Source organism: Cinclus cinclus, chromosome 7, assembly GCF_963662255.1.
Source record: "Cinclus cinclus chromosome 7, bCinCin1.1, whole genome shotgun sequence".
In the NCBI taxonomy this organism is placed as follows: Eukaryota; Metazoa; Chordata; class Aves; order Passeriformes; family Cinclidae; genus Cinclus; species Cinclus cinclus.
This window is the reverse complement of record NC_085052.1, coordinates 12,623,891-12,650,440: the sequence shown is the minus strand read 5'-3', so window position 1 is coordinate 12,650,440 and position 26,550 is coordinate 12,623,891. Positions and strand designations below refer to the sequence as shown.

Below are 26,550 nucleotides of genomic sequence, written 5' to 3'. Positions count from 1 at the left end.
GGAACAGGGACCAGGCTGCTGAGTCCATCTGCAGCTCAGTGGCTCTGGGCTTGCTTTCTTGGCAGCACCCCACATAAGGCCAACTCACATGCTTTCTAAATTATGAGATCGAGGAAAGGTGAGTGCTTGGTAGGAGCACAGGAAGACATGGATCTCAAGTCTCTACCAGAAACTCTGGTTCTTTGCCAGCTTTGGCCACCACCAAGTCCCACGTGGCATCCACATGCTGCCATCAGTGCCAGGGATGTTTTGCTGGGACCAAGGGAGTCCCACTGGTGGGGAAGCTTGGTATCAGCTTCACTGCCAGGCTTCTGGCATGACCTGCTCTAGGTTGTTTTACTCTGAAACAGGTTTGGTAACTTGTGATGGACTGGATTTTTACAGGCTTACTTATTTTCCAGATGAGTTGTTTATGAGGAGCATGGCACGCAGCTCACTGCAGGCATTGTGAGTGCAAGTGCCCAAATGCTTGAGTGCTAATTTAGCTCTCGTGGCTGTAGGTGGTGTGGCTGATGCCTGGCAGGCATTTGCTGTGGCATTCTTTGAGCATACCTGGGTTCCCGGACAACTTTTGCAGCCAGTCCTACAAAGCAGGAGTTGTGCAGCTTCTCCCTGCGCCCTCCATCTGAACTTCCACCAGCACCCCAGAGCTGAACTGCCAGCCCAGCCCAAGGGTTAGGTCAGCCTAACCCAGGTCTCTCCTTCTCTGGCTTTGCTTATGCCCTAATTCCTGCCCAGGGGCCTCAGGAATACAGCAGTGTGCTGCTAAATGTGGCTGATCATTGTGCCCTGGGATACTGTCAGTTGGTCAAGCTGCCATGATGAGCACTGACTTCTTGGGCCTTGGGCAGTGGCAGAAATCCCAGCACCCACCTAGCCTGGTTTCCTAGCTCCGTGCCACTCACCACATCCATCTGTCAAGGCTTTGCTTCTCTGTGTTGTCAGGGGCAGCAAATTTCAGTTCAAGCTGCAGCAACCCAAGCTGCCCCTGTCTGGGGGGGCTGACCCACCTTTTTTCAAAGCCCTTTGGGTTTGCTGGCCAAGCAGCAGTGGGTATCTTGGCAGATCCCATATCTCTGGCTGAACTGGAGCTGTCTCCTGCCTCTGCAGGGTTTGGATTAAGGGCTTTTCCCCGCTGCTTTCCTGCTAAGCTTGAGCATTTTCTGTGCCCTTAGCCCATCAGGTTGCCAGCGGTTGGTTGCTCCAGACCTGCAGCTGTAAGTCTTTTGTGTGGAGTCAATCTGAGAAGTGACAGCAGAGATGGAGGATGTTGGGAGGCAGCCTGGTGGGTTGGGTGGGTGGGATGAGACTTGTATGGAGGGGACAGCCTTGGTAAAGGAGTGGGACAGGGGCTGCTGTGGAGAAAACACTCTTCCCATAGGGGACAATGCAGTCTGGATGGGGGCTGTTGGGGAGTGAGGTGGACAGAGGAAAGATAAGGAAAGGTTCACCTGAGGGCCTTGAGCTGCTTTGCAAGGAATAGCAACAAAATGTACCCCAGGCTTTTACACCCCTGCATACCAGACTGCCCTGGCCTACCTAGAGCTTCCCACCTTGAAGCCTTTCCTCATCAGTGACTTCGAATGAGCCCTGAGACGGAGGTGTCATGGTCAGGTCTCTGAACTAGGAGATCTAAGCCCAGCTTGTCTGGTGATGAGGGCATGATGAACTTAGCCCAGACCTTTGTTTAATCTAAATCTATCGTGTGATACTTATGTGAGCATCATGTGTCTGCTGGCATGGAGGTGATCAGCCTGTCGTTCTCCTCAAGCCCCGTGAGCATGATGGAGAGGGAGAAGTAGGAGAGACATGAACTGCAGTGGGGCATCCTGGACTCCTCTCCACTCCTCAGCCTCATGCCTCACACGTGGGAGTCTGGGTGAGCCCTTCGAGGAATGCACAAGCCTCAAGACTGTCCTTCCCTTCTCCCCTCCCCTTGCTCCAACAAAGCACTGTTCTTAAGGTCTCCTGCCTGCTCATCCAGGCCCGATCCTGCCAGAGGGGCATCCACAGCCTCTCTACTGCTTTGGTCTTTGCCTCTGGAGCCAAGGAGTTGCCTCTGTCCCCATCTGAGCGGGAGGAGCAGAAGAGGGGCTGGCGAAGGGGGTGGGAGGAGAAGGCAGATTTCCATGTCTCACAAAGGGCACAAGCGATCAGATTCGTGCAACTGCCCAAGAATAAAGAGGCTCTTACAGTGCTGGCTGCCCTGACCTCTCTCCTCTCTGCTCCAGAGGACAGCGTGTGACCACACAGGGATTTCTTAGCTGTACTTGGGAGGCAGGCAGTGGGTTTTTTATCCCCAGATCTGTGTGCAGCTTGCCTTGCAGTATATTGGCCTATTTTTTGCTCATTACCTATCTGTTTACTGGAAATCTTGGTACATGGTGATAATTTCTTCTTTTCTTCTCTTTAATTTCATGTAGTTGTTTTGGGATTTTTTTTTCATTCTGACACTGAAATGGGGCTGAGAGCAGCACTGCTTCCAGAGCAGGGACAAAAGTAACCAGGAAACACAGGGCAAGAGAGGAGGGATCGACACCGAAACAATGAAATAGCCAAGCAAGGAAAGACTGAATGCTCAATAGCACAAGCCTTTGCAGAAATGCCTGGCTAGTGCAGCATTTTATAATCAGCTTCTGTGCAGGGCTGGCCTGCAACAGTAGTGTGATGGGGGAGGAATGCTTTGAATTAGCTGGATGCCAGAATTAATTCTGTCAGAATTCAAATGTACATGTATGTACGGATTTATAAATAAACACTTGGAGCAGGATTCTGCTTTGCCACGCAGGCTCTGGGGCAGAATCTGGTCTGGCCTGGCTTTTCTGCTTAAAAAAAATATAAAATGCTATGGATCTGGGCTAGATTCTGGTGACTTTGTCAACTTCTTGCATTTATCAACAGCCTATAGGCTGAGGATATGCTGGCTGGGTTGAAGAAAGGGCGCTGGCACAGGGAACTCGGAGCTGCTGAACTTGCTTGCAGTAGTAGCCAATTTTCTGCAATGAACCTCTTTTTGTTGGAGGCAGATGCTGGGGAACTGGTGGGAAGATATGAAATGTGCAGGACCGGGGATGTCCTGCCCTTCCCTTTCCTCCACAGAAGGACAGAGGCAGCCACCCCTTCTTTTCCTGGGAGAGCTACAACCAGCATATTTGGGAATGGGAGGAAGAGATGTCTGGTCCCAAATATGGAGGAAGGGATGGTTATTCACAGGCATGAGACTCTGGATGCACGCAAAAGTTTTTACATATGTCCCCCAGATGAACTCAGGGAAGAGGTTCCCAGTCCCAGATCCTTTCTGATAATGACAGCTTCAGCCTGTTTTCACCAGGGCATCGTGGCTGTCCCTCTTGTGTCTTGTGATTTGCTTGTGATGGTAACATGAGCAGAAGTTCCCAGCTCAGCACAGTGCCTTGCACATTGCAGTGGTGCTATTATACTCCAAGCACACTCCAAGTCATTTGTTTACTGGGATGATGTACCAGAACTGTTAAAAAAAATAAATTAATTTCTCTGTTTCTTCTCTTCCCCCTACCTGTCCTTTTCAGTTTCTTGCTGTGTGGATGCTTTGATGGGGGGGGGCCTGTCTCTGGAGTGGGCTGGGGAGAGCTGAGCTGTGGATGGCTCCAGATGAGGCAGTTGGCAGGGAGTGATGTTCCGGATGGCTGTGTCTCTCTGAAATATGAGTAAACATTGTCAGAGCAGCCGACTGTATGATCTGGGGCTTCGGGAGGGCTGATATGCCTTTTCTTCCCTCCACCCATCTCTCCTTGTTTGGATCCCCCATTTGCTCAGCATCACCCTGTTCTCTTCTCCCTGCCTGGGTGACCTGGAAGTTTCATCCTAGAGCTGTAGTTTTGGAGAAAGGGAGGGAAAATCCCACATGTCCTAATGGAGGCAGTGTTTTCCCTTGCCATACGACAGCTTAATCTAAACCCTAATTTGAGCCAGTGATTGTGTGGCTTTAAAACCCCATGCCCTGGAAACTAGTCTCCCACCCCCTTCCCTCCCAGTCAATCCTGGTCGCTGGAGCTGAGCTCCAGGGTTTGGTGCTGGGCCACACACAGACACAGATCGATCACACTGGGGGGTGGGTTGATATTTCTGTGGCAATGGTTTTTATTGCTGGTTGCGGTTGTTGGGTTGTTGGTAAGTCAGGGGGGTTGGCGTGCACTGTAATGGGCTCGTGCGTGTGGCAAGGGGAGAGAAAGGGTAATGTGATTGCATCCTTCTGCTCATTGTCCTCTTGCTTAAACGGGGGGGGGGGGGGGGGTGCATCGTTCTCCCTGTCTGAATCCGTGTGAGCTGCCGCCTCTGCGGTGGGAGCAGGTTTTCCCTGCAGGTGAACTCCTCTGCGCTCAGACAAAGGGCTGGGGGTGCCGGTGCCTCCCTTTGTTCTTTTCCTGTCCTGGTGCACCCGCCTCTGACGGCAAAAAGCCCCTTGAAGCGTGCCTCTCAAATGGATGGAGCGGAATAAATGTGCTGCGAGGTCTCCGTCCCCCTCCCAGACCCTTTGGGGACAGTGCAGGGGGGGTGGGATCTGCGCTCCCCCTTCCCTCTGGTATTGTGCTAGCCCCTTAGTGATGGGGGTAGCCAGATCCAGGAGGGAATTACTGCAGCTCTCCTGCCACAGCTGCACTGTGGTGGCTGGGTAGCTGAGGCCTTTGAGCTCTGTTTTGGTCAGAGGTAGTTTGGTTGTGGGGGGTGGGGACAGAGCCTGCCCCCATCAAGGGAATGGGAGCACTATTTTCCTGCCTCTGCCTGCTGGCATCCTGCCCAACAGGACATCTGGGCAGGGAACTGGAAATAGTGCCTGGTGTGAAGATCACCCCTTTCCAAATGCATCGCCCAAGCACATAAGCCCAGCAGGTAAAACCAAGGCCTGTCCTCCTACTAAGGAATTTGTAGCTTTCTACTTAGAACAGGTGAGAAAAAGATCATTTTAATCTCTGCAACAACCTAAAGTCTGGATGGTGAGGTCTGGATATTACCTTAAATTAGAGGTAAGCAGAGGTGGGGAGTCAGGAGGTTCATGGCAGTGTGGGGAAGCAATCCTGGAGACTGGAGCTTTCTTTGCTGATGCTGGTGCCCTTGCAGAATGTGGACCCTGCTAGCTGCCCCCATCCAGGCACTTCCTCCCCTGGTCCTCCCCAGGGCTGATTCCTGCTACAATCTGTGAATACACATGGTATTAATCTCCATTTACCAAAGTGCTTTTCAGTAATATGATAAACGATAACAAGGTGAAGAAGAAAAACTAAATTTTCCTCTCTCTATGCATTAAAACTGCCTGCTGGAGCCTTCTTCAGGAAATACTCCTCCTTCCCAAGATATACAGGCTGGCTTCACAGGAGAGAGAGACAGGAGGCATCTGAAAAGCCAGCCTTCGTGTACGCACTGCATCCAGTAACTGTTGACAAAGGCATTTGAGGAAAATCTTGTGCTTCCCAAACAGTGGAGGCTGGGAGCGTCTGTCAGTTCGGGTGGGGGATGGAGGTATCCAGGGGAAAGGGAACCCGTCATCCCATCTCTTCTGGTTCTGGTGGAGGGAACGTTTTGAAGGTCACACAGAAGTCACGAGCTGGCCTTGTGGCAGTTGTACTGGCTGGCAGGTAAGGGGAAGCCACCACAAAACCACTATAGCTGCCTGCTTTTTCTGTGGGTACAATCTTACCAGGGAATGAGGAGCTACCGTTGTTGGTCCTTTCTGCTCTAGAAAATGGCAGTGGGTAACAGCTGGAAATGGCTTCTCTGGTTGTACTCTGGCTGCTGGTGCTGCTCCCCCAGTCCCTGTGCAGTTCTCAGCACATCCTATAGCATTTGTGTTTCCACCACATCCTCTTTGAAAGAAGATAATGAAACTGAAAGGAGGAAGCAGGGAACCAGGGCACACTAGAGGCACCTTGGACTGCCAAGCTTGAGAAAGCAGTGCTGGTCTGCCGGAGACCTGAGGAGCTGGATTTTTGAGTCAGAAAATGAAACGCCAGGTGGGCAGAGAGTGAAAGACACCTTATGTGAGGAGAGAAGCTGAGCGTCAAATATGGCTCACGTGAATCAGCAGGACTGGAGTTGTGCAGAGCAGTTCCCCTGGCTCCCTGGGAGGATTGAGCTGACTGGGGTCTGAGCTGTCGAGCTCTGATGGCAGAGTCAAACCTGGAAGATAAATGATACTTCAGGGGCCTGAGATCAATAATGTCAAAGGCTGGCCCGTAATCGGGTGAGATTAAAAACCAATGACAGGCCTTCTCCTTGGAGCAGAACTCAGCATGTTGAAGGAGAGCAGCAGGGTTTGCTCTTTTGCAGTTATTCCCTGGTGGTGCCTGCATCCAAAATCCACCTTCCCTGGCTGCACTCTGCTGTGTCAGTGATTTCTCTTTTCAATCAACACTGGCCACATCCTGCAGGTCCTCTACAGCCGAGCCCTCTTCGCTGGTCCCTGTGCAGCTGCTCCAGAGTGCTCCTGTCCTTGGGAGAGTGGCCAAGTTGGAGACAAAAGCAATGTCTTCTGGTGCTGGACACCAGCCTCTTTCACTGCCCGGGGGTGAGCTGGGACTGCAGGAGGTAGAGGAGGAGAGGAGATACTGAAGCAGGAGGTCATATTGATGCTGTGCGTACCATGATATGCCGTGTTTTGTAAAGATGCTTGGCTTTGGGGAGCATACTGGGGAGAGGAGTTTGAGAAATGAGAGTTGCTGATTACTCTTGCTTTTGGTCCTCAATACATTATTTTTATCTGCATTTATCAATTAATGGGTACCGTGACTATTTAGCCACCCATGATCAGGAGACATGTGGGGTGCATGCTTGTGCTGATTTTGGGGGTACTGATGTTAGATCTTGTCATAGTAGTGGTTTTTCTCCTGGTTGGGTACTAAGCAGGGACCTGTGTCCCCTGGTTGGCAACAGCCACAGCCTGGGATGGAGAAAATGGAACTGATTTATTTGCAGGAGCAAATTAAAATGAACTTAAGTCCCTTCTTTTTAGTGCATTCTTAAAGGGGTGCACAGGGTGCAGGGCAGGACCACGCTGTGTCTCCTGTAAGGGGCACTAGGAAATACAATGTTGCCTCTTTCCCAGGTGCGGGGGCAATTGAAGTAGAAGGGGCCATGTTGTCTCCTGCTGCTGCCCCTTTTGCGCACACAAGGAGCTGTAGATACCGTTTGCCTTTGCCCCAGGCTCCTCTTCCCCTTCCTCCCCACTCCCCCACCCCTTCCCTGCCAGGAAGCCTGGCCTTTGTGTGAAGTGATGCCTCCTGACATCAGCCGACTTCCTCCGCAGCGGGGAGGGTGAGCGGGCAGGGAGAGGGGTGCCACGTTCCCCAGGGGGTGACGTATGGTCTGGTCTTGCTGGAGCACAGGGTGACAGCACTCCCGGGGTGGCTGTGTGCCCATCTGTGAGGAGGTGGCTGTCCCCAGCCTTACTGGTATGGTGATTCGGTGGAGCTTTGCCTGCTTGTGCTGTTCTGCCTGAAAACACCACACCAGCGTGTTGCTTTTTGCTGCCTAAGACTCTGCGTCAGTGGCATCTTTATGGGACCCCTCAAGGGATGCATTGTTGGGCTTTATGTAGCTGAAGTTTGACCAGCACTGGATGCAGCGTCTTGCTCCGGGGTTGGCATTACAGTGCCATGGAGCAGAGGTGGAGGGGTTCAACGGCAAGGCAGGAGCAGGGCTGACATCTCCCACCAGGGCTGCTCTGGGAGCATCTTGCTGTCCATGCAGACAAGTCACTTCGGAAAGGGCAGGTTGCAGGTCAGCTGTGAGGCGATTTGCAGGGTGTGGGCTCTTGGCTTCTCCTTGGAAAGGGGCTAGTGCAACACATGGGAATTGGCCAAGTGCCTGCCAAGAAGAAGCTGGCTGGCTGGCACCTTGCCAGGAGATAGGGGGCCTTGCATCACTTTAATTTGAGATGCGTTTTCTGGGGAATGGCATTTTGCAGCTGGCTGACTGGAAACTACAGGTCCCAGCATGCTTCCTCACGTGTCCCCCCCCAGAGGGAGCGTGGTACTGCGGGGATCTTAGTCTCCATGCTTGCCACTTTGGGGTTTTGCTGTAACTGGGAAGGGCAGCTCTGATTCAGCATCTCTGGGCAGAGCCAGGCTGCAAGACAAGGGACTGGTCCCTAACTCCTGTTTTCCTATCCTTCTGCCACCCACTTGCTCAATGCAAGACCAGGTTGGCCTTTTTATGTCACCAGGCTGGGGAGGGGATCTGGTCCTCTTCTTACTCATTTGCAACGTAAATATTTTGGTCCCGAGTACGTTGCTGGGAGCTGGGTGTCACGTTGAGGAGCATGATTCATTCATGCTGTTGCTGCTCGGAGCACAATGAGGCAGCCTTGGGACCGGTCCCAAAGATTTCCTGTGATCACGGCTGGTGGAGAATTTGGGACGTCACGTTCGAGTAAGTCAGAAGCCTTTTTGCACAATTCCTGCAAGCCAGGAGTGCTGTGCCATGCCTAATGTATTCGGGACTTGCCATCCCCAAAATGTAGTTGTTGGGGGTGGCTTGCTTTTCCAGAGGGAGAAATAATGAAGAGCAAGGCTGAGCTCCGGTTCTTGTCTTCTCCAGCTGCTGGTGTGCAGAAAAGGTTGCAGGATGTAAGGGCTTGTGCCTGGTCCCAGCCAGCGTAAGATATAAAGGTACAAAGCAATGCAAGTTGGAAACATGCTTCACATCAAGGAGACGCAGGCAGAGTTTCTCCAGTGGGGCCAGAGCATCCCTGTGTGTTTTAGAGGGATGTGGGACAACCTGAGGTGAGATGCTGGGCAGATGGACTGGAGCAATGGAAGATGCCCCTCCATCCCACGCTTCCACTGGTGATGCTGTGCTGACAGAAGGGACCTTTCCTGTCCCGCTTTCTTTGGTCACTGGTGCAGTAGGGGCTGCGCCCTCCACCCCAGGACTGATTCCGTCTGTCCCCCCATGTGTCACTTTGTCCTCCCCATGCTGCTGAGAGCCAGGTGTGGGCAGCGCCTAGATTCGTTCTGGCATCCTTCGTTAGACAGTGTTTGTTCATGCTGCATTTTTCTTTTTGCTGGCTTGTTTGGACATGCACTGGTACATTCACGGCACTCAGGCAGTAACGTGAGTCTCCTTCCCATTAGGAAAGGGGCCAGGATTTGGGGGGGCTGGGAGGGTGGCTTAAGCAGTAGTTTTTGAGATATTTCCTTCTTCTGCCACACCCTGCGTGAAAGAGCAATATCCGCGGCTTCAGCTGCTATCGCAAGGCTCTGAACGTCTCTCTTTTAATATAGATTGGTATCGTTTTGCATTTTAAAGTAAAAACACGCTGCAAGCTGCAGACAGCTGTCGGTTGGCAGCTTTGTTTGAACATCTGGTATTGCTGGGCTGCTGTTCAGCACGATCTAACTATGGGATTCATAAAGATTATAATCCGGGCTTTCAGATTCTCAACAGCCACCTCACCAAAAAAAATTGGGAAGAGAAAAAACTCAGTAGGGAGGCAGTGGAGGGTCCTTGGTGTTCAGCAGACTGTGGTCCTGGTCACTGGGGTGGATGGACTGGCTGTATGTTTCCTTGGCTGCCCGCAGGTGCTGACAGGCTGCTTCCAGCCTGCAAAATGCCAGGCACTGGGGAGCTGTAGAAGTGCGAAGTCTTTTTCCCCCTTATGTTTTTTCCAGCTTGTGTGCGGAATCTGGTCTCATACTCCTCTGGGTGCTGTCTGGCGCTGGTGAGCTGAAGCAGCAGATTCTGCTGTGGCTTTTGGTAGATGTTTGTAACAGTTGTCTGCAGCAACAGGACTTGGTTTCTTTTTCTTTGAAGTAAGTGATGGAGGAGCCAAGGCTCTCAGTAAACGTCTTGGCATGTCAAAACCTCATTTCCAAGAGAAATTGAGTCTGCTTTTCTTGAAGCAACTGGAAGGTTGAGATAGCCACCTCTATAAGCCCCATCCATCCTTCTGTGAGTCAGGCACTTTCCTTGGCACCTTTGAGAATTAAGTGACCTCTAAGCCCCTAACGAGTTTTATAAATCTTGTTAGTTGATCTGCATTTTTGCAAAGCTCTTTGAATCCAGCCTATTGGCGCATAAGTCACCTTGACTTTCTTCAAGGCTTTGACTCCCAATTCACTTTCAGCTCCATTTGTCAGTTGGAGGTGCACAAAAACGTTCCCCTTATCTTTATTAGAGAAAAAAAAAAAGCTGCCTGGAGAGATGTAGCTGCACTCTAGTTGGTGCAGGCCAGTAATAGAGGTGCATATAAACCTGTTCTGCCCTTGTTTGTGTTGATTTAACTTACCAGTACAAATTAAAATAGCCTTGAGCGGTTGGAAGTTTAACTAGATCAGTTGGGGGAAAAAAAAAATTAATGTCCTTTAAATCAAAGGAGGATTTTCTTTCTAGTGCTGCCTGAGTCTGGAGAGGTGCTTTGTACAGCTGGACCACTTGTCTTTGGCTCACCAAATGAGACACTGATGGGGCATGTGGCTGCAGGTCATTGCCAGTGGTCTCATGGCCAGGACATGGGTGCATGTGGGTATTGTTGCTGCTGATCTGCTCCTCAGAGGTATTTGAGTTCCCTGCAAAACCTGTTTATGCTTCCAGATCCTTGTGCCAGGCTCCCTCCAGAGCAGAAATTAGAAATCAGGGCGATGGGAAGCCAAAGGGGCTGTTGTTCAGAGCTCAAGGCTTCCCATGGCAGGACTCAGTCTGGTGAGTGCGGAGTGGAGGTCTGGGCAGGGGAGAGTCTGCTCAGCCTGCAGTGGGAGCAAGGCTGGCTGTGTTTCACCCCTGCAGGGAGAAGGCTCTGAGATCACACAGGCCAGCTGGGTCTTGAATCCAAGATGTTTATTTGGAAGGGGGAGTGAGGGTTTCTCAATTTTGCAGGGCTTGCATATGGGGGTAGGTTTGCTGCCAAGCAGTAGGATGGGTCTTTGCAGGGTGGCTCCTTTGTAAGGCAAGCCATTCCCCCAGCCACAGTTTGGGGACAATTGGCTGAGACCCTGAGATTTTGTCACTTTGGGAAGATCTTGGAATTCAGTAGAGCTAGACAAGACTGGGACAGCAGCAGGTTGAGGCAGGATTGGGGGCACTGCCAAAGCCTGTTGAATTTTTTATGGGGGTTATGGGAAGAGCAACTGAGAAATGGTATATCAGAGCAATAGGGCTTGTGTGAGAGGCAGGACTTTGTGATTCAGCTGAGCTTCAGCGCTGAGTGATCTCCCTTTGCTGCGCAGACTGCCACCACTGGAGCTGGCAGAGTGCTTCTGAGAGCCAGCTGGGGGAGATGATCCCACCAAAGGCAGACTGCTCCTTTTTTTCTGGATGAGCTTTTTATCTGTATCTGTGGTTGGGAAGGGGCAGATGTATGAAAACAGTCATGAGGGAGCGAAGGATGGTAGGGCCCCCCTAATGTCCATATAAATTGATTGAGGCATTTGAGTAACCAGAAGCGCAGAGTGTGCTGAAGGCAGAAAGAGCAGGACTTATTACATGATCTTTTAGGTTCTGAAAAACTGAAATCTGGTGAATCCCACTCAATATACAGCTACAGATCCCAGATTTTATTTTCTGGCATGGTGGGGATGAAGCACAAGGCAGCGCTGGTCATGGGGACCAGTTGTGCTCCAGGTGTTGGTGTCAGTCTGAGCTCCCAAGTGGCTAGAAACAGTTGCTCACAACACTTGGTTCTGGGTGTCTGAAACTTTCTGGATGTCACAAACCCCTGCACTTTCCCTGCAGTGTCCCAGTGCTGGTGCTTCTGAGTTGGTTACTCAAAGAGCATTTGGTGCTGGGCAGGGCAGGTTTGTGCCAGGGCCTGCAGCCCCTGTGCTGGAGATGGCTCAGCAGCAGGGTGAATTTTGGCACTAATTTACAAGCAGCCCTAAACCTGTACATTTGCCTCCTAAAACTGAAAAAGGTGGGGTGAAAGAGCTCCTTCCCTGTATCCCGGATGGCGAAGAAGATGCAGACCTTGTCCTTCATAAACACCGAGCTGAGCCCTGTGACTCTTCTGACTCTTCTCACTCCCAGGCCAAGGTGACCTGTACTGTCCTCCTGCCTAAAGCTGGCTGGGCTGGACTGTTGGCCAGTGTTCACACCCAGGCCTGGGTGGAGATCTCTTCTCCCTCCCTTCCCAGCAGAAAGAAAAGAAATTTCTTGAGTTTCTCGCTGCCCTGAGGGCCTGGTTGCGCTTGCAGCCGCAGCCCCAGCCTTCAGAGGTGGTCTTTCCAACTTGCTCCTGCACCACCCAAGTGCATCTGCTGTCCCTGTGGCACTGGGACACAGTGTGGGAGCATTTTCACTGATGGGACGCTGTGTCTCCTGGCAGATATGGGGCAGGAAGTGGCTCTGCTGGCCAAAGGCACGGTCACTAGTGAGGTTCCCCAAGGCTCAGTTTTGGGACCAGTCTTGTTTAATAGGAAGGCTCTTTAGAGAGATCTGGACCAGCTGAATCCATGGGCCAAGGCCAGTTGTATGAGGTTCAACAAAATGAAGTGCTGGATGCTGCACTTGGATCACAACAACCCCACCCAGTGCTACAGGCTTGGGGGGCAGTGTGGCTGGCAAGCTGCCCAGCAGAAACAGACCTGGAGGCCATAAGCCATCAGTTGCCCAGGTGGCCAAGAAGAAGAAGGCCAGTGGCATCCTGGCTTTTGTAACAGTATTGTGACCAGCAGGACCAGGACTGTAATCATCCCCTGTACTCAGCACAGTACCTCAAATTCCCTGTTCAGTTTTGGACCCCTCACTACAAGAAAAAAATGTCGGTGCTGTAGCAAGGTGGGTGTGGGCCTCTTCTCCCAGATGACAAGTGACCAGACAAGGACAAGCCTCAAGCTGTGCTAGGGAGGGTTCATGCTGGGCATCAGGAAGAATTTCTTCACTAAAAGAGAGGTTAAGCATTAGAATAGGCTGCCCAGGGAGGTTGTGAAGTCATCGTCCCTGGAAGTGTTCAATAAATGCCTGGACATGGCCATTAGTGCTAATGGTTTAGTTGACAAGGTGGTGTTCAGTCATAGGTTGCACTCAAAGATCTTGGAGGTGTTTTCCAATCTTAATGATTTTATGATCCTATGATTCTATCACAAAGGCTCATCTTTGTCCTGTGGAGCCAGCAGCATCAGTCATGACTCGCCTGGCTGCATGCTCGGCATGCAAACTAGCTTCTTGTCCTGGTATTCGTCTTCCTGGTGCATTTCCAGCTGCATTTTTCCTCTTCTGCACATGTTGTGAATGAATCTTGAGCCCCAGGTCTGGCAGAGCAGTTTGCCCTGCTTTCATTGCCTCTTGTTGTGCTTTGCAAGGAGGAAACCTCTGTTTTGAGGAGTACATCACCCGTACTGGACACCCAATATGAGGAAGGCCCCTTCAGACTCCAGGACTTGCAGGGCTGGTGGTAGAGAGGTGAGGTGTCTCCAGCCACTGGTCTTGTCTCTCTGCTCCTTAATCTCCTTTATCCTCTTTTTCCTCTCAAAGCAAATCTTCATCCCTACTCCAAGGACACCGACAACAGTGGCAGCTGGGCCATGGCTTGAAGTTGGAGTCCAGAAACTATATGTAGAGCCGCAACCTCTTTCCCCCATTTATGTGAGAGGCACAGCATGAAGTAACCCCTGTAGCTGTGACGAGTAGGGGGATGCACAGAGGCCCAGGAAGGTGAATTAGCATCCTCAAGATCCTCCTGAAGGTCGTTTTCTGACACAGAACAGGTCCCCATTTCCTGGGGACCTCCAGAAATCCTGCTGCTGGCCCCATGCAACACAATGTCTTGTATTTTCTCCTTATTACCGAGTTCTTCCTTTCTGCTGGGAAAGAGCTGTCCCAGGCTGCAGGCACCGACACAGCCCTGTGGTGATCCAGGATCTGCTCTGGTACAGGGACGTGCAGAGAAGCGTGGTCTGCCATGAGCACTGTCCTGGGATGCTCCAGGAGCCAGGTCCAACCTGGTTCTGCTAAACAGTCACAAATCATGGCTCCATGGCAGCATCCAGCTCCTCTGTGCCAGTTGTGCTGCAGAGATGCCCTGTGCAGGGCTGGGCACAGGAGGTGGGACATGGGGCTGTACCTGCAGGGTAGCCAGTGGAGATGGGACATGGGTCTAAGCTTGATGGTTTCTTCTCCAGGGAAGGCTCAGAGGCCAGGCAGCATTTCACAGGGTGATGTGGACAAGCAGGAGGCATCTTCACCCACTCCAGCACAGGAACAGGATGGAGAGCTGCTCTTGCAAGAGGCACTGTACATCCTGTTCCCCCAAGCTGGCCCTGATTATTTGGCCTTCAGCCCTTTTCTACAAAGCACCAGCTCTCCTGGTGCTCAGGGGTCCCTCAGGGCTGGAAAGGGGTTCTCTTTGGTGCCTGTTCACTGCATGGCTGCTGCTTCTATCCCTTCCTAGCAAGAGCAGCTATTAATATCTCAGGCTGTTCCCCTCCCCTCTTCTTTCCCCTGTTGAGGATAAACCAGCCTGATCTCTGCACAGGGAGCACTGTGAGAAAAGCCAAAGCCTGGAGCACTGTGTGTGCTCCAGGCTGGCCAGGGGAGGCAAGACCTCGTGCTCTGGCTGGAGACCTTCCCTTCTGCCTGGTGCTTACTGTAAATGTGTGCAAGATGAAACCCCAACCAGAAAGCATTTCCTTCCTGCCCCTTTAAGTGGATCAGCCTCCTGTGAGTGTTGTGAGGGCTGTGGGGAGTTTGAAGGAGCTGGTTTTGCCTGGGTCTGGTCAGCAGCGGGGTGGGAGGGCTGCTCCTGGTGCATGATCTCATTATTTGAGATCCTGTTTTTGGGGGCACTAGGGTGCTGTGCCTCAGATGTGCACAATGTCAAGGTTCTGATAGCAGGTGGGGCGACACTTTCAGAAGGGATGAAAATAGCTCATTGCATAGGTTTTTCTCAGAAAACGGTCCAGCTGACAGTGGAGTGGGACTGGGGAGAGGGAACCTGTGTGTAGGAGGCCTGGGAAGGCGAAAGGTTGCACTCGCCTCCTTGGTCCAGGGCTTTTGGTGCATTAAAATTCAGTCACTGTGACTTCAGGCCAGTCTCCAGCAACGTGCTGGGACATGTGTCTCAATGGGGGCTCTTGATCCCGGTCCCTGGGCTGAGCTGCAGGTGTCTGGAGCCATTCCCACACCAGGCATCTGCCCTTTGTGGCTTCCTCACTCCGGTTCCACCTTCCTCCTCCTCCTCCTCACCCTTCCTGCCCCTCATGCTCCAAGCTGCTCCCTCCGTTCTGGCTTTCCGGTGACTGCAAACAATGTCCTTATTCACTCAGTGGCTGGGATTTGGCGGCAATGAGAAGGCCTGGGAGCAGAGGAGGAGGAAGGAGAGAGGCAGAGAAGTGAGTGTGCCTGTCCTGGGCTGGCTGTCCAGCTGTGGTTAAAGGTGCTCTGTGGGGCAGTCTGACTCTCTGCTCCCCCAGTTTCCTACAGGAATGAGGGCTGTGCACTCCTGTGGTTTGTCCATCTGCCCTGCTGCAGTAGCCTCCAGACCCACAAACAGTTTCAGCTGAATTTATTGAGAATTAGCATCCTGCAAGAATCCCACAGGTCAGGGTACGGGCACTCGGTTGCCCTTGCAAGGTGATGGCCCTGAAGGATGCACAGTGCTTATTAGGCTTCAGAGAAGCTGCACAGGCTCCATTTGCCCTATGAACACAGTAAGGCTTTTCACTGCTCCAGCTCTTGTTTAAAACCACAGTAGCTCAGCAGGTCATGGGGCACCGCTCTGCCTCTGGTGAAGCTGCCAGGCTCCTTCCTGATCCTGCTGGGAGTTGGGCAGGGGCTGGTGAGCACTTGAGCCCCCAGGGAAGGGGTGCCAGAGGCTCTCCCCTGCCAGCTCTCCCTGGGAGGCACACAAGGGCCCTGACCAGCCGCAGAGAGCACAAAACCTTGGGGCATGTCATGGGATTTTGCTGCCCCGATGCTGGCCCCAGGGCAGTGGGCTTCTGGGGGCAGGAAAGGGGGGAATGAGAGGAGCACTGGGCTTCAGGCAGGGCAGGGCCGTAATCCACTGTTACTGTGGGCTCAGCCGTGGCCGCAGGCTTAGCTCTGCCCTTTAGGAGAGAACAGTGTTGATACCAGCCTAAGTCAAGTCAGGGGAGACATCTTGCCCGCAGATTGCTCCCTGCCTGTGAGGTCTTGCGTGGGTGTGAGCTCCTTCCTACACCCCAGTGCCCCCATTTACAGTGGGGGTTTTCCCAGCTGGTTGAGCTGGACCCGTGTGTGTAACACATCTGAGGCTTGTGGTGCTGCAGCTATGCAGTGGCTCTTGGGTAAGAAGCACAGATGCCCTTTATCATCAGAGCTGTTAAACTCTTTATTATTATCTTCCTGCCTTGTGGCTGCAGGCATTTAATGTTGCAGAAGTTCTCTGTTGGGACTGCCCTGTTCCCCAGCAGACATATCCCCATGCCCTGCTTGGCAGGGTGGATGTGTCCCTTGCTGGGGTCAGCACATAGTCTGTGGGGACTGAGCAGGAGGTGCAGTAAGGTGCAGGCAGGGCGAGCATGGTTTCCCTGGTGGTCTCCTCCCAGCAAGTGCTGTGAGTAGTGATGGTCAGCCAACCTTCCCCCAGCACTATCCCATGGGGACCAGCTGTGTGCATCCTCTCTGAAATGAGACCTTGCAGTGCTTGCTTTGCTTCCTGCAGAGATGTCCCTCCAAGTAGTGTCTTGTTCCCAGTGAGTGACCTTGGTACCCCAAACCCATCTGACTTGCCATGATGGCTGCTCAGGAATCATCCTCCCCTGCCTGCACGGGAGGAGTGCGCTCTCACTCCCGAAGGGAAGGATAATGTCCTCTCCTTTGTCCTTCCACCTTCAGTGGTCCAGCTCCCTTACAGGGTGATGCCCACAGCATGTTTGTGAGCTCCCTGTATGGGCTCAGGCCTTTTGTACCCACACTTCACTTGTTTTCCATGAGGAGGGGAGAGATGATGTTCATCTCCTGCAGAATAAGCTGGTGTCCATGAACTAGCCCTGTCTCACTGGGGCCTACAGGGTCATGGTGGACCAGCCACTTACTCCAGCCACCGATTAATTTATTAATTAATGAGATTAATTCACTCTCAGCTGGTGTTGGAATAAGCATTTTTAGCACGCGTTTTGCAAATGGGTGACGTGTCTCAGAACAGACAAACTGGGATCAGAGTTGCTCACAGCCTGGGAAGGGTGCCTGTATGGAGGGAGCCTCGGTTCTCCCAGCATCAAGGTCATGCATGAAATATGAGAAATTACCCCGAGAAATTCTGATCCTGGAAGAGGAGGAGTTCATGACTTCAGAAATGCCAGATTTGGGAGGGGATGGAAGGAGAAGGGATATATTTTCCTTTTCAAAATACCTAAGGAATTCAGCCTGTGCTGCATAGACAGTGAGATTTTGCCCCTTGGTGCTAGAAAGGGTAGTTCATACCCTTGTGTCTTGTTAAGGTTTTGTTGCCGTGGGTGAAAAGCCCTTCCATTCCACTACATTCCCAGGCACGTATAGTTTTTAAATCACCCTAAAATCAAGAGAGTGGCTTAAATATGAGGTTTAAAGAAAGCACTCCATGTCCTCTATTCTCTCTGATTTATACAGCTTTAGGTTGGATTTTGGTCACTTTTTCCAGCTGTGAGGGGATATTGAATTGTATATATGTATACTTGTATGTATAAAAAGTTATTTTTTATGTATGTTTATACGTATATTTGTGATTTCACATAATTGCATGATTCCTGGAGTGGAGCAGTCTTAGGTTTGTTACAAAACACAAAGGTTGGCAGCTCTGCCACAGCAGCTGCAGGGCTATGGTACGTGCATGTCCGGGGCTGGTCGGTGTCTCCCTCGGGGGTCCCTTACACCAGTGGGGCTGGCAGGGTGGCCTCTGCCTGCCTGGCATCTGCCAGGGATAGGAAACCTTGCTTTCCCCTGCAAGAGCATCCTGGCAGCAGCAGGGGGAAGGGCAGCGGCTGCCTCGAGTATGTCAGATACCTGATGGGTATGATGGGGTGGGATGGGGATTTGGCCTCTGTGCCCAGTGAGCTATCAGCATCGGATCCTGTCCTGTGTTTTTTACCCACTGCTGTCCCAGCTGGCAGGCAGGGAAGTCAGGCAGAGGATTGGGCTGCTCCTGGGGGCCCGGCTAGACTTGGTGGTCCTCCTGGTGGGCTGGTGTGGGGTGGATCTGGCTGGCTGTCTCTCCGAGGTGGAAATGGCGAATCTGTGGCAGGGAGGGAGGTGGAGGGAAGGGCTCAGTGCAAAACTTGCTGTGTCCTTTGGCTGCCCAGCCTGGGGCGTGAGCAGTTCAGCCTGCACTGCATGACTTGTCCAACTCCCACATTCAACTGGCCTCCTGCAAACAGGGATGTTGGAAAGCCGTCTCTTTCTCTGGAGCCCAGGAGCAGGCTTGTTGCCTGCCACTTCTCAGTCTGCCTACATGGGGCTGTTGTCTGCCTGCTCCACAGTTCTGCCTGGTGCTTGACCCAAAACCCTGTCTGAGCCCCTAGAGAAGCCCCCAGCAGTTCTACAGTCAGGCCTGGCTGCTGACACAGGACCTAGGACACAATTTCTGCCTGCACCCTTGGTTCTCCAAAGTTCAAGCAAGTGGTGTTGCACTTACTCTCCAGAGCTCAGTTCCCACTGTGTTAAACCTGGGAGTGGACTGCAGCCTCCTGATGCTGCAGCACTACAAATAACAACCATTTTACAGTGAATAAAAGGAAATCTTTAATATATTCCTCAAATCTTTCTCCACGTGGATGCTTCCAGTGATGCCCTTGGATGCTGCAGGCACCTGTGTTCCTCCTCTGTATGCACGCACAGCAAATGTCCCCCCATGGGCTGGGGGTCTGTGTTGCTGTGACTGCCCCTTGGCCCTGTTTCATTGGATGTGCTGTCTGTGTGTCTGTATGCATGTGCCTGGGCAGGTGCACATGCGTGGGCCCCAGGCATGCATGTGGAGTGTGCCTGTGAGTGCCTGTGAGTGGGAAGCTGGGTTTTTTTAGCTCCTCGTTATTATTAGTGGTAGGAGTCCAGTGACTGTAAGGCTGGAGATGCCTGAGACCTTAAGAAAAACAACAGGAGGGAGGAGGCTTCGCGTTCCTGCTCCTGAATTGAGTCGGAGGTGACAGCCTTTCCCTGCAATGCAATTAATCCCGGCAGCGCCTCTGCCACCCTCCCCCTCCCGCCTCGTCCAGGAATTAATTACTTGATTATAAATTCCCGAGTGGCGGTTTATAATAGCAATAATCCCCTCGAAGTTCATTCTTGCTGCCGGTTTCTTTCCATCTCGCCCCCGTCATTGAGTCTCTAGCGCTGCATCTCTGTGCCAGGCAAAGCCTTCTCCTCACCCCACTGGTGTCCTGGCTTTTCCCCCCAGTAAACATGAAGGGTGAATATTTGGAGTTGATTTTGAGGGGTGTTTTGGAAAGCCCTGCTCCCGCTCACAGGAATGGAGCCCTTCTCTCATGGGCAGTATGTTTCTCCTGGCTGGGAATCATGCAGGAGCGAGGCGCTCGCGCTGATAGCTGGGGATAAGGTTTTGTCCCAGTTATTCGGTGGATGGGCCAGGCCCAGCCCCAAGGAGTGAGGCTGGGGGCTGGCAGTGTGGTGGGGGGAGGCCCCGTTCTTCCTCACTCTGTCCCTCCAGATTACGTTGATGCTGGCTCTGGGGCTTGTCAGGGAGGCAGGGAAGGGAGAAAGGATTTGGCGTGGCGTACAGGAGCGTAAGGGAGGTGGTGATGTCTTGCAGGAGCCTGCTGGCGATGGGTGATGGGCCTCAAAATGGTGCTGCCTTAGTGGGGGATGAGCCTCTCTGTGTCCCCCCCACAGTCCCCAGGGCTTGGCCCTGACCCAACTCCACTGACCAGGCTCCAGAAAGTTACCTGAGGTGCTGCCCCCATCCAGGGGACCCGACCCAGCCAATAACACAGCCCGGCACATGCAGCCCCTCTGCCATTTCTGCCATTGAAATAACCATGTTTCCAGCTCCATAAGCTGTGTGGAGGCTTTCAGCCTGGCAGTGGCATCCTGCTGGGAAAAAGCACCATCCTTCCTGAACCATGTGGGCAGAGCCAGTGTGGGCAGCACTGATGTTCACTGGCACATGCGGCCGCTGGGCTCTGACGATGCTGCTTTCCCCCATCTCTGCAGAAGATGCTGATGAAGCAGCAGGACCGCCTGGAGGAGCGGGAGCAGGACATCGAGGAGCAACTCTACAAGCTGGAATCGGACAAGCGGCTGGTCGAGGTAACCAGTGCTTCACCCTGCCACAGCCAGTCCTGGGGACTGTCACCCTATGGCACGATGGGGACAAGCTCCTGGGACACAGGAGCCAGGTGGGCAGGGAGGAAGGCAGGCATGCAGGGGAGGAGTAGCTGGACATACTTCCTGCCTCCATTTCAGTGTCAGTCATCATTTTGGAAGACAAAATGTGTTTGGAGCTGCACTGCAGCCTGATGGGTCCTGGGTTGAGTTGGGAAGTGAGGAACAAGGCTTTCTTTAAATATCAGATGGCCCATCCTGTCCTCAGCACAGCCTTTCTCAGGAAGGGAGTGCTTGCCATTCTTAAAGCCCTTTGGCTTCCCGGAACATGAAGGGAAAGGCTCTGGTACGTGAAGTGTCTCCAGCCTGGGGTGGAGCTGGGGATAAGGATGAAGCTGGGAAAGGGTATGCAGATGGGGATGGATGGGATTTTTCAGGGGAGCGCGCTTCTGTTGGTGGTGTGGCAGGTTTGTTCCTGGGTCTCTGGAGCTGATCCCCGCACCCCAGGAAGTACATCCAGGAATCTTCTGAACCAGTCAAACCTTCACAGTGTCCCTGTTGGGTCTCTGGCACATAGAAGTCCCGTGTCATAGTTGACAGCAGGGTTTGAGCTGTCTGGGTGTTGCAGGAGAGCAGAGCTGCTTTCAGGTTGCATTCTTGGGGCTCCACTGCAGCTTTGCATCAGCAGAGTGCAGCTTTCAGGTTGCATTCTCCACTGCTGAGAAAGGAGCCAGGTGTCCTGGGACATCATGGAAGAGGTCGAAGGGCACAGAGGGCCTGACCCTGCTCCTCTCCCCAGGAGAAGGTGAGCCAGCTGAAAGACGAGGTGCGCCTGCAGTACGAGAAGATGCACCAGATCTTGGATGAGGACCTGCGGAAGACCATGGAGATCCTGGACAAGGCCCAGGCCAAATTCTGCAACGAGAATGCGGCCCAGGTTCTGCATCTCAATGAGCGCATGCAGGAGGCCAAGAAGCTCCTCAGCTCTGTCCAGGTCATGTTTGACAAAACTGAAGACATCAATTTCATGAAGGTAAGACAAGCTGCCCTTGCCAGAGTAGGTTGGGGGCTGTGCAGAGGCTCAGTTGTGTGGGAAGAATTGGGTAGGTGTGGGATGTGGTGGGGAGCAAGATGGGGACATTAGCAGGGCTGGCTGATGCCTACAGAGTGCTCAGCAGTGCAAGAAGTCAAGGAGGAGTGGGGCAGGCTCAGTGCTGGCCTCAAATGAGGAGGTGCCACAGCTGGAGATGGGGCTGGAACAGCCCATGCAGGGTAAAGAGGGCTCAGTGCCCATGGTCAGACTGTCCCCTCCTGGGGGACCATGAAAGCTGGCACTGAAAGGGGGGCATGGCCACCATGGCAGGGATTGGCCTTACTGACCAGAGCTTCTCCTTCCCCTTCTAGAACACCAAGTCTGTGAAAATCTTAATGGACAGGTAAGCGCAGCGGGACAGACGTGTTTGGGGGAAAGGGTGTGTTCATGTCCACAGGGGTGGCAGCAGCACGATATCCAGAGGAAGACCAGGGCCAGGGATGCTACAGGATTTTGGAGAGGCATGTGCTGTGCTCAGCTTCCTTCTCTCTCTGGGAGGATGAGAAAATCCCCTCATGCAGCCATTTAATAGGTTCTCCCTATGGACTAGGGGAAGTTCAGTGTTGTGCTTGTGGAAGAGCAGAGGATGGGACTGACTGGGTTGGGATACAGGGCTCTGTCCAGCTCCACTGGGCAGAGACAGGGCAGGGGATTAAAGCCAGTACTAGTGGAGCAGAGGTGAGCTGCAATAACCATGCAGTGGGGACATGGACTGCAGAAGGTGTGCCCTGGTTGAGGGCATCCAAACAACACTGGACGGAGAAGGTCCTGCCTGCCAGAGACAGCCAGCTCATTTCTGTCCTCTATCCTAGGGAGGGGGTTTGGCTCCAGGAGGGTGTGGGGGGGGTAGGAATTGTCCCTCTCCTGAGTCTACCTGGTAACTCAAGCCACTCTGCCTGCTATCCCCAACAGGACTCAGAACTGTACAGGTGGCAGCCTGCCCCCACCCAAAATAGGCCACCTCAACTCCAAACTCTTCCTGAACGAGATTGCCAAGAAGGAAAAGCAGCTGAGGAAGTTGCTGGAAGGTGGGTGTGAAACCTGAAGGTTGCCAGGGTGTGGGACCTCACTGCCTCCTGTATCCATAGCTGCCTGCCCTGCAGATCGTAGTACAAAACGGTGGGGAGAGCTCTTTGGGGCAGGGATCCCTTGGAGCACCTCTGCAGTCAGCAGGGATGTGGAATGCCACAAAGCAAATTTCTCTCCCCAGCTAGACTCTCCCCAGGGCATTTTCCTTGTCTTGTGAAATGGCTGTGTTCTGGGGTTACACAAAACCCTGAAATACAGAGCTTTTGGGGGGTCGGCCATTGCCAGGAAAAGTCAGTGGAAAGATGGAGGTCAGCATGTGGCAGGGACAGCCAGGGGCTGTGGGACCACAGCCCCCAGCCAGTGCCTCAGAGCAGACCATGTCCTGTGGAGGCTTCCCAATCCCCTCCTTGGGGAATTCGTGTTTATCCCCCAGGCTGTCCCACTCTGCTCCTGTTAGGGACTGTGTTCATGAGCTGTTTGCAGAGCAGTGCCCGGCACTACTCCGAGCCCACTGGCAAGGGCCCAGAACTGAATCTGCAAGTTCACCTTGCAGGTCTGTGTGTATGGTTTGCCACTGACAGGGATGGGGGACTCTGCACACGTGGGGCTGGAATGTGGGTCCTGGGGCTCCACTGCAGCTTTGGATCGGCAACCGGAGCACCCTGCAGCTGTGCCGTGCTGTGCTTAATACAATCCCCTTCTCCTGTTTCCCTCCACAGGTCCTCTGAGCACCCCCGTCCCCTTCCTGCAGAGTATCCCCATGTACCCCTGCACCGTCAGCAACTCCAGCGCGGAGAAGCGCAAGCACTCCACCGCCTTTCCCGAGGGCAGCTTCCTCGAGCCATCGTCCGGGACTGTGGCGAGCCAGTACATGAGCCAGGGCGCTTCGGCTGGCGAGGGGCAGTCCGCACAAGCCATGGTGCCTTGTAGCTCCACGCAGCACATAGTTGGACTTCCTAGTGGCCCGCAGCCGGTGCACTCGGGCTCCATCTTCAACCCATCTCACTACCCCAACACCACGTCATCTCAGCAGTCCGTGCTCTCCCAGTACGGCGGGCGCAAAATCCTCGTCTGCTCCGTGGATAACTGTTACTGTTCCTCGGTGTCCAACCACAGCGGGCACCAGCCCTACCCGCGGTCGGGGCACTTCCCCTGGACAGTCTCATCGCAGGAGTACTCCCACCCGCTGCCGCCCGCCCCCGCCGTGCCCCAGTCGCTCCCGGGACTTGCCGTGAGGGAATGGATTGACGCATCCCAGCAGCACGGGCGGCAGGATTTCTATAGGGTCTACGGCCAGCCATCGGCCAAACACTACGTCACCAGTTAACCGTCACACTCTCCGGAGAGTCCTGCTCGATGATGTGTTCAGAGAGAAAAGTCTGGTTTGGTTTGGCTTTTCTTTTTTTTTCTTCCCCTTTTAAATCAAACCCAATTTTTTCCCTGCCTCGCGCCTCTCCAGGATTTTGGGGAGGGTTGTTCTATCATATCTTTCTCTTTTTTTTTTTTTTAATCCTTTAAAAATGAAAAAATAATTTTTTTCATTTTAATGCCTTTTTTTTAATTTAATTTTGGAAGTCCTTCCTGCACCTCGCCGGGTAAACATGAGGGCGAAATTACTGAGAAGAAATTGATGGGGATTTCAGTCGGACATTTGGGTCTGTGCGTTGTGCTCTTCCTCGCTCCTCTCTGCCTTTGGAAAACTTCAGAAGGGACAATGGCACCTTCTCTCTTTCTCTGAGTTCATTTTTCTGGTTTGGTTCAGTTTTTCCCCTTTCCCAACCCCTTTCTGTCCCTTTTTAAAAAGAGAAAAAAAAGAAAAAATCTATCATTGATTCAGTATGAAACGATACTTGTAGATTTTGGGTTTGTTACTTTTTTTTTTTAAAGGCTGATTTTTTTTTGTGTTACAATGCCACTTCTCATGCATATTGGCATTTTTTCCTTCTTTCAGAGATTTGTAAATACACAATGGCAGGAAATTTAATGCACAAAAAAAAAGGGAAAAGAAACTTTACAAAAAACCACAAATAAATAAATAAATAAAAATCTGTTCTAGTTTTCAGGAGGGGAAGCGTGACCAAAACGCACTCCCCTCCTGCATATCGCTGATGCAACTTCCTGTAACAAGCACTTTGTATAAAAAAAAAGTGGACTTCCTGCTATAAGGCACAGGTATTTATTCTGTAACCGATTTTAGACACACACACACACACACACACACACACATACACACACACACGCAAAATATTCAAATAAATGTGATCACTTAGTGCAAATGCCTCGCTCTGCTGCAGCTCTTCCCCTGGGAACGTCAGCTCCGGCGGGAGGCTCCAACCTGCTTTGGGAAGGAAACGCTCCCCCGTCCCGCAGGGGCACGGGCGATGCTCGGGGTTTTCCGGAGGGGCTGTTCGGGAGGAGCAGCTCGGCGATGGGGCAGCAGTGGCTTCCCAGATGTGGAGGGGCTCCCCAGCAGCGCCCATCCTGTGTCCCAGCCCCGTGGGAAGGTGTGCTGGCGATGTGGCTCCCCACCAGCTCCCTCCCCGGCAGCAAGGATGTGAGTCAGGCACGGAGCCGGCCAGGCCGCATCCTGCCCATGAGCTCCAGAACAATCCCCATTGTGGGATGGGAACTGTGTCAGGGACAGCAGCTTTCCTGACTATGCCAGCGTCCACCATTCCACCCATGCTGCTGCCCTGGCACCCAGCCCTTGAGCCTTCATCCCTACTTAAAGCCTCACTGCCCCCTGGGGCTTTGTGGGTGCTGGCAGCACCCCGGGCTGGTTTGGGGACCCTCGGTGCTCAGCCAAGGCTGGGAAGGGCGAGGAGGAACCCTTCGTCCAGGACATGCAGTGGGGCCGTGGGCTGGCTGGGCTGGGGCTGTGCAGGGGTGATCTTCATCTGGGAATAATGAGGCTGGCTTCATAAAACAGAACAGCGTCCTAGAGACAGGAGGGGTTTTCCATTGCTCTCTTCGGGTTCAGCTTGCTTTATTTTCTTGATTGCAAAACACCCCTGGTTTAGTTCTGGTTTGGATTCCCCCTGTGCTATTTTAGTGGGAACTGGGAAGGGGAGAAAGTCTCAGTGAGCTGAAACTGGGGAGTGGTGAGTTTGAGGGAGGGGGAGCCTCTCACTCACTCCCCCCATTCCATTCCAACAGAGGTGACAGTACAACCTTGGACAACTTCCCAGGCAGTGTTGGATTGGGGAGCCAGCACCTCCTGCCCCTGTACATTGTTTTACACACAGGCCGAGGAGCCTGGCAGCTCAGCCCTGCTGTCCAGCTGGGTTCTTCCCAACCCTGTCCTGCTCAGGTTCTTCAGGAAACCCCCAGTCCATTGGGATATTTGGGGGTTGGCTTCTCAGTCAAAAGGAAAGCACACCTCCACATGATGTCTCCCCTCCATGTTCACAGGCCAGCTGCTGTGGGGTAAAGAAGAGCCCCAGGGTGATGGGGATACAGGCAAGATGAATGACACCCTTCCTTGTGGAGGAGGGTCCCTGTTGCACAGCCAGGGCCACCCCCACCCCAGGGTACTTCCCAGCCATGGCCCCTATGCTTGGTGCCTCCAGGTTTGACAGCCCAGCTGTCCTCATCATCATCATCATCTTCCTCCTCAGCACAGCTGCCTCCTCCTGTGATAGCAGCAGCTGCCATCCCAGGCATTAAAGCACCTGTCACCACCTACTGATGGGGGGACACAGGCACAGCCCCCATCCTGCAGGGTGACCCTCAAAGATTAGGACTCTCCCCACCATGGGCCACTCTCACCCCAGGCCTTCATTGGAGGGACCAGCCCCCAAAGAGTGGGTGCCCATGCAGAGCAGAGGGGCAACAGCCCCTGTCTTGCCCCCCCATCCAGGAAGAGTCTCCCGATGTCCTGGGTGCCCCAGCTTCCAGGACCGTCAGTGCCATCAAGCCCCACACGCTGCGGGTGGTGAGGAGGAAAGCAATGGCCCCATGGGGTCACCCCATGGAGCAGAAGGAGGAATGCGTGCCCGCGGCCCTGTTGGGATATCAGTGTCCTGGGAGGGGAAGTGCTGATGCTTGGGTGCACAGCGGGGTTTTATTGATGGATGGCTCTGTCCGGGGGGTGGGGAGAGCAGGGGGAGCAGAGGCACATCCATAAACAGCTCGAGTTGTGAATGGAAAGAGACGGATTAGGAGCCAGGTGAAAACATGTCACACGGCGGAAAGAAAAATGAGCAGCTGGGCCAGACCAAATTGGTGTCTGA

The 26,550-nt window shown here is 53.0% G+C and overlaps 1 protein-coding gene across 2 annotated transcripts in view; it reads left to right on the top strand.

Moving 5' to 3' along the window:
* The window catches only part of TRIM8 (tripartite motif containing 8), a 28,646-nt gene extending 4,093 nt beyond the window's left edge, over positions 1–24,553 (top strand). The window contains exons 2-6 of one of the 2 annotated variants that reach the window (XM_062496398.1): positions 20,086–20,181; positions 20,996–21,229; positions 21,601–21,632; positions 22,202–22,317; positions 23,038–24,553. In XM_062496398.1, the coding sequence (XP_062352382.1) occupies positions 20,086–20,181; positions 20,996–21,229; positions 21,601–21,632; positions 22,202–22,317; positions 23,038–23,645 (1,086 nt within the window). In that variant the 3' untranslated portion in view covers positions 23,646–24,553. The remainder of the gene's footprint in view (positions 1–20,085; positions 20,182–20,995; positions 21,230–21,600; positions 21,633–22,201; positions 22,318–23,037) is intronic. The other variant, XM_062496399.1, reaches the window with a different exon arrangement.
* Positions 24,554–26,550: the final 1,997 nt, after the last annotated feature.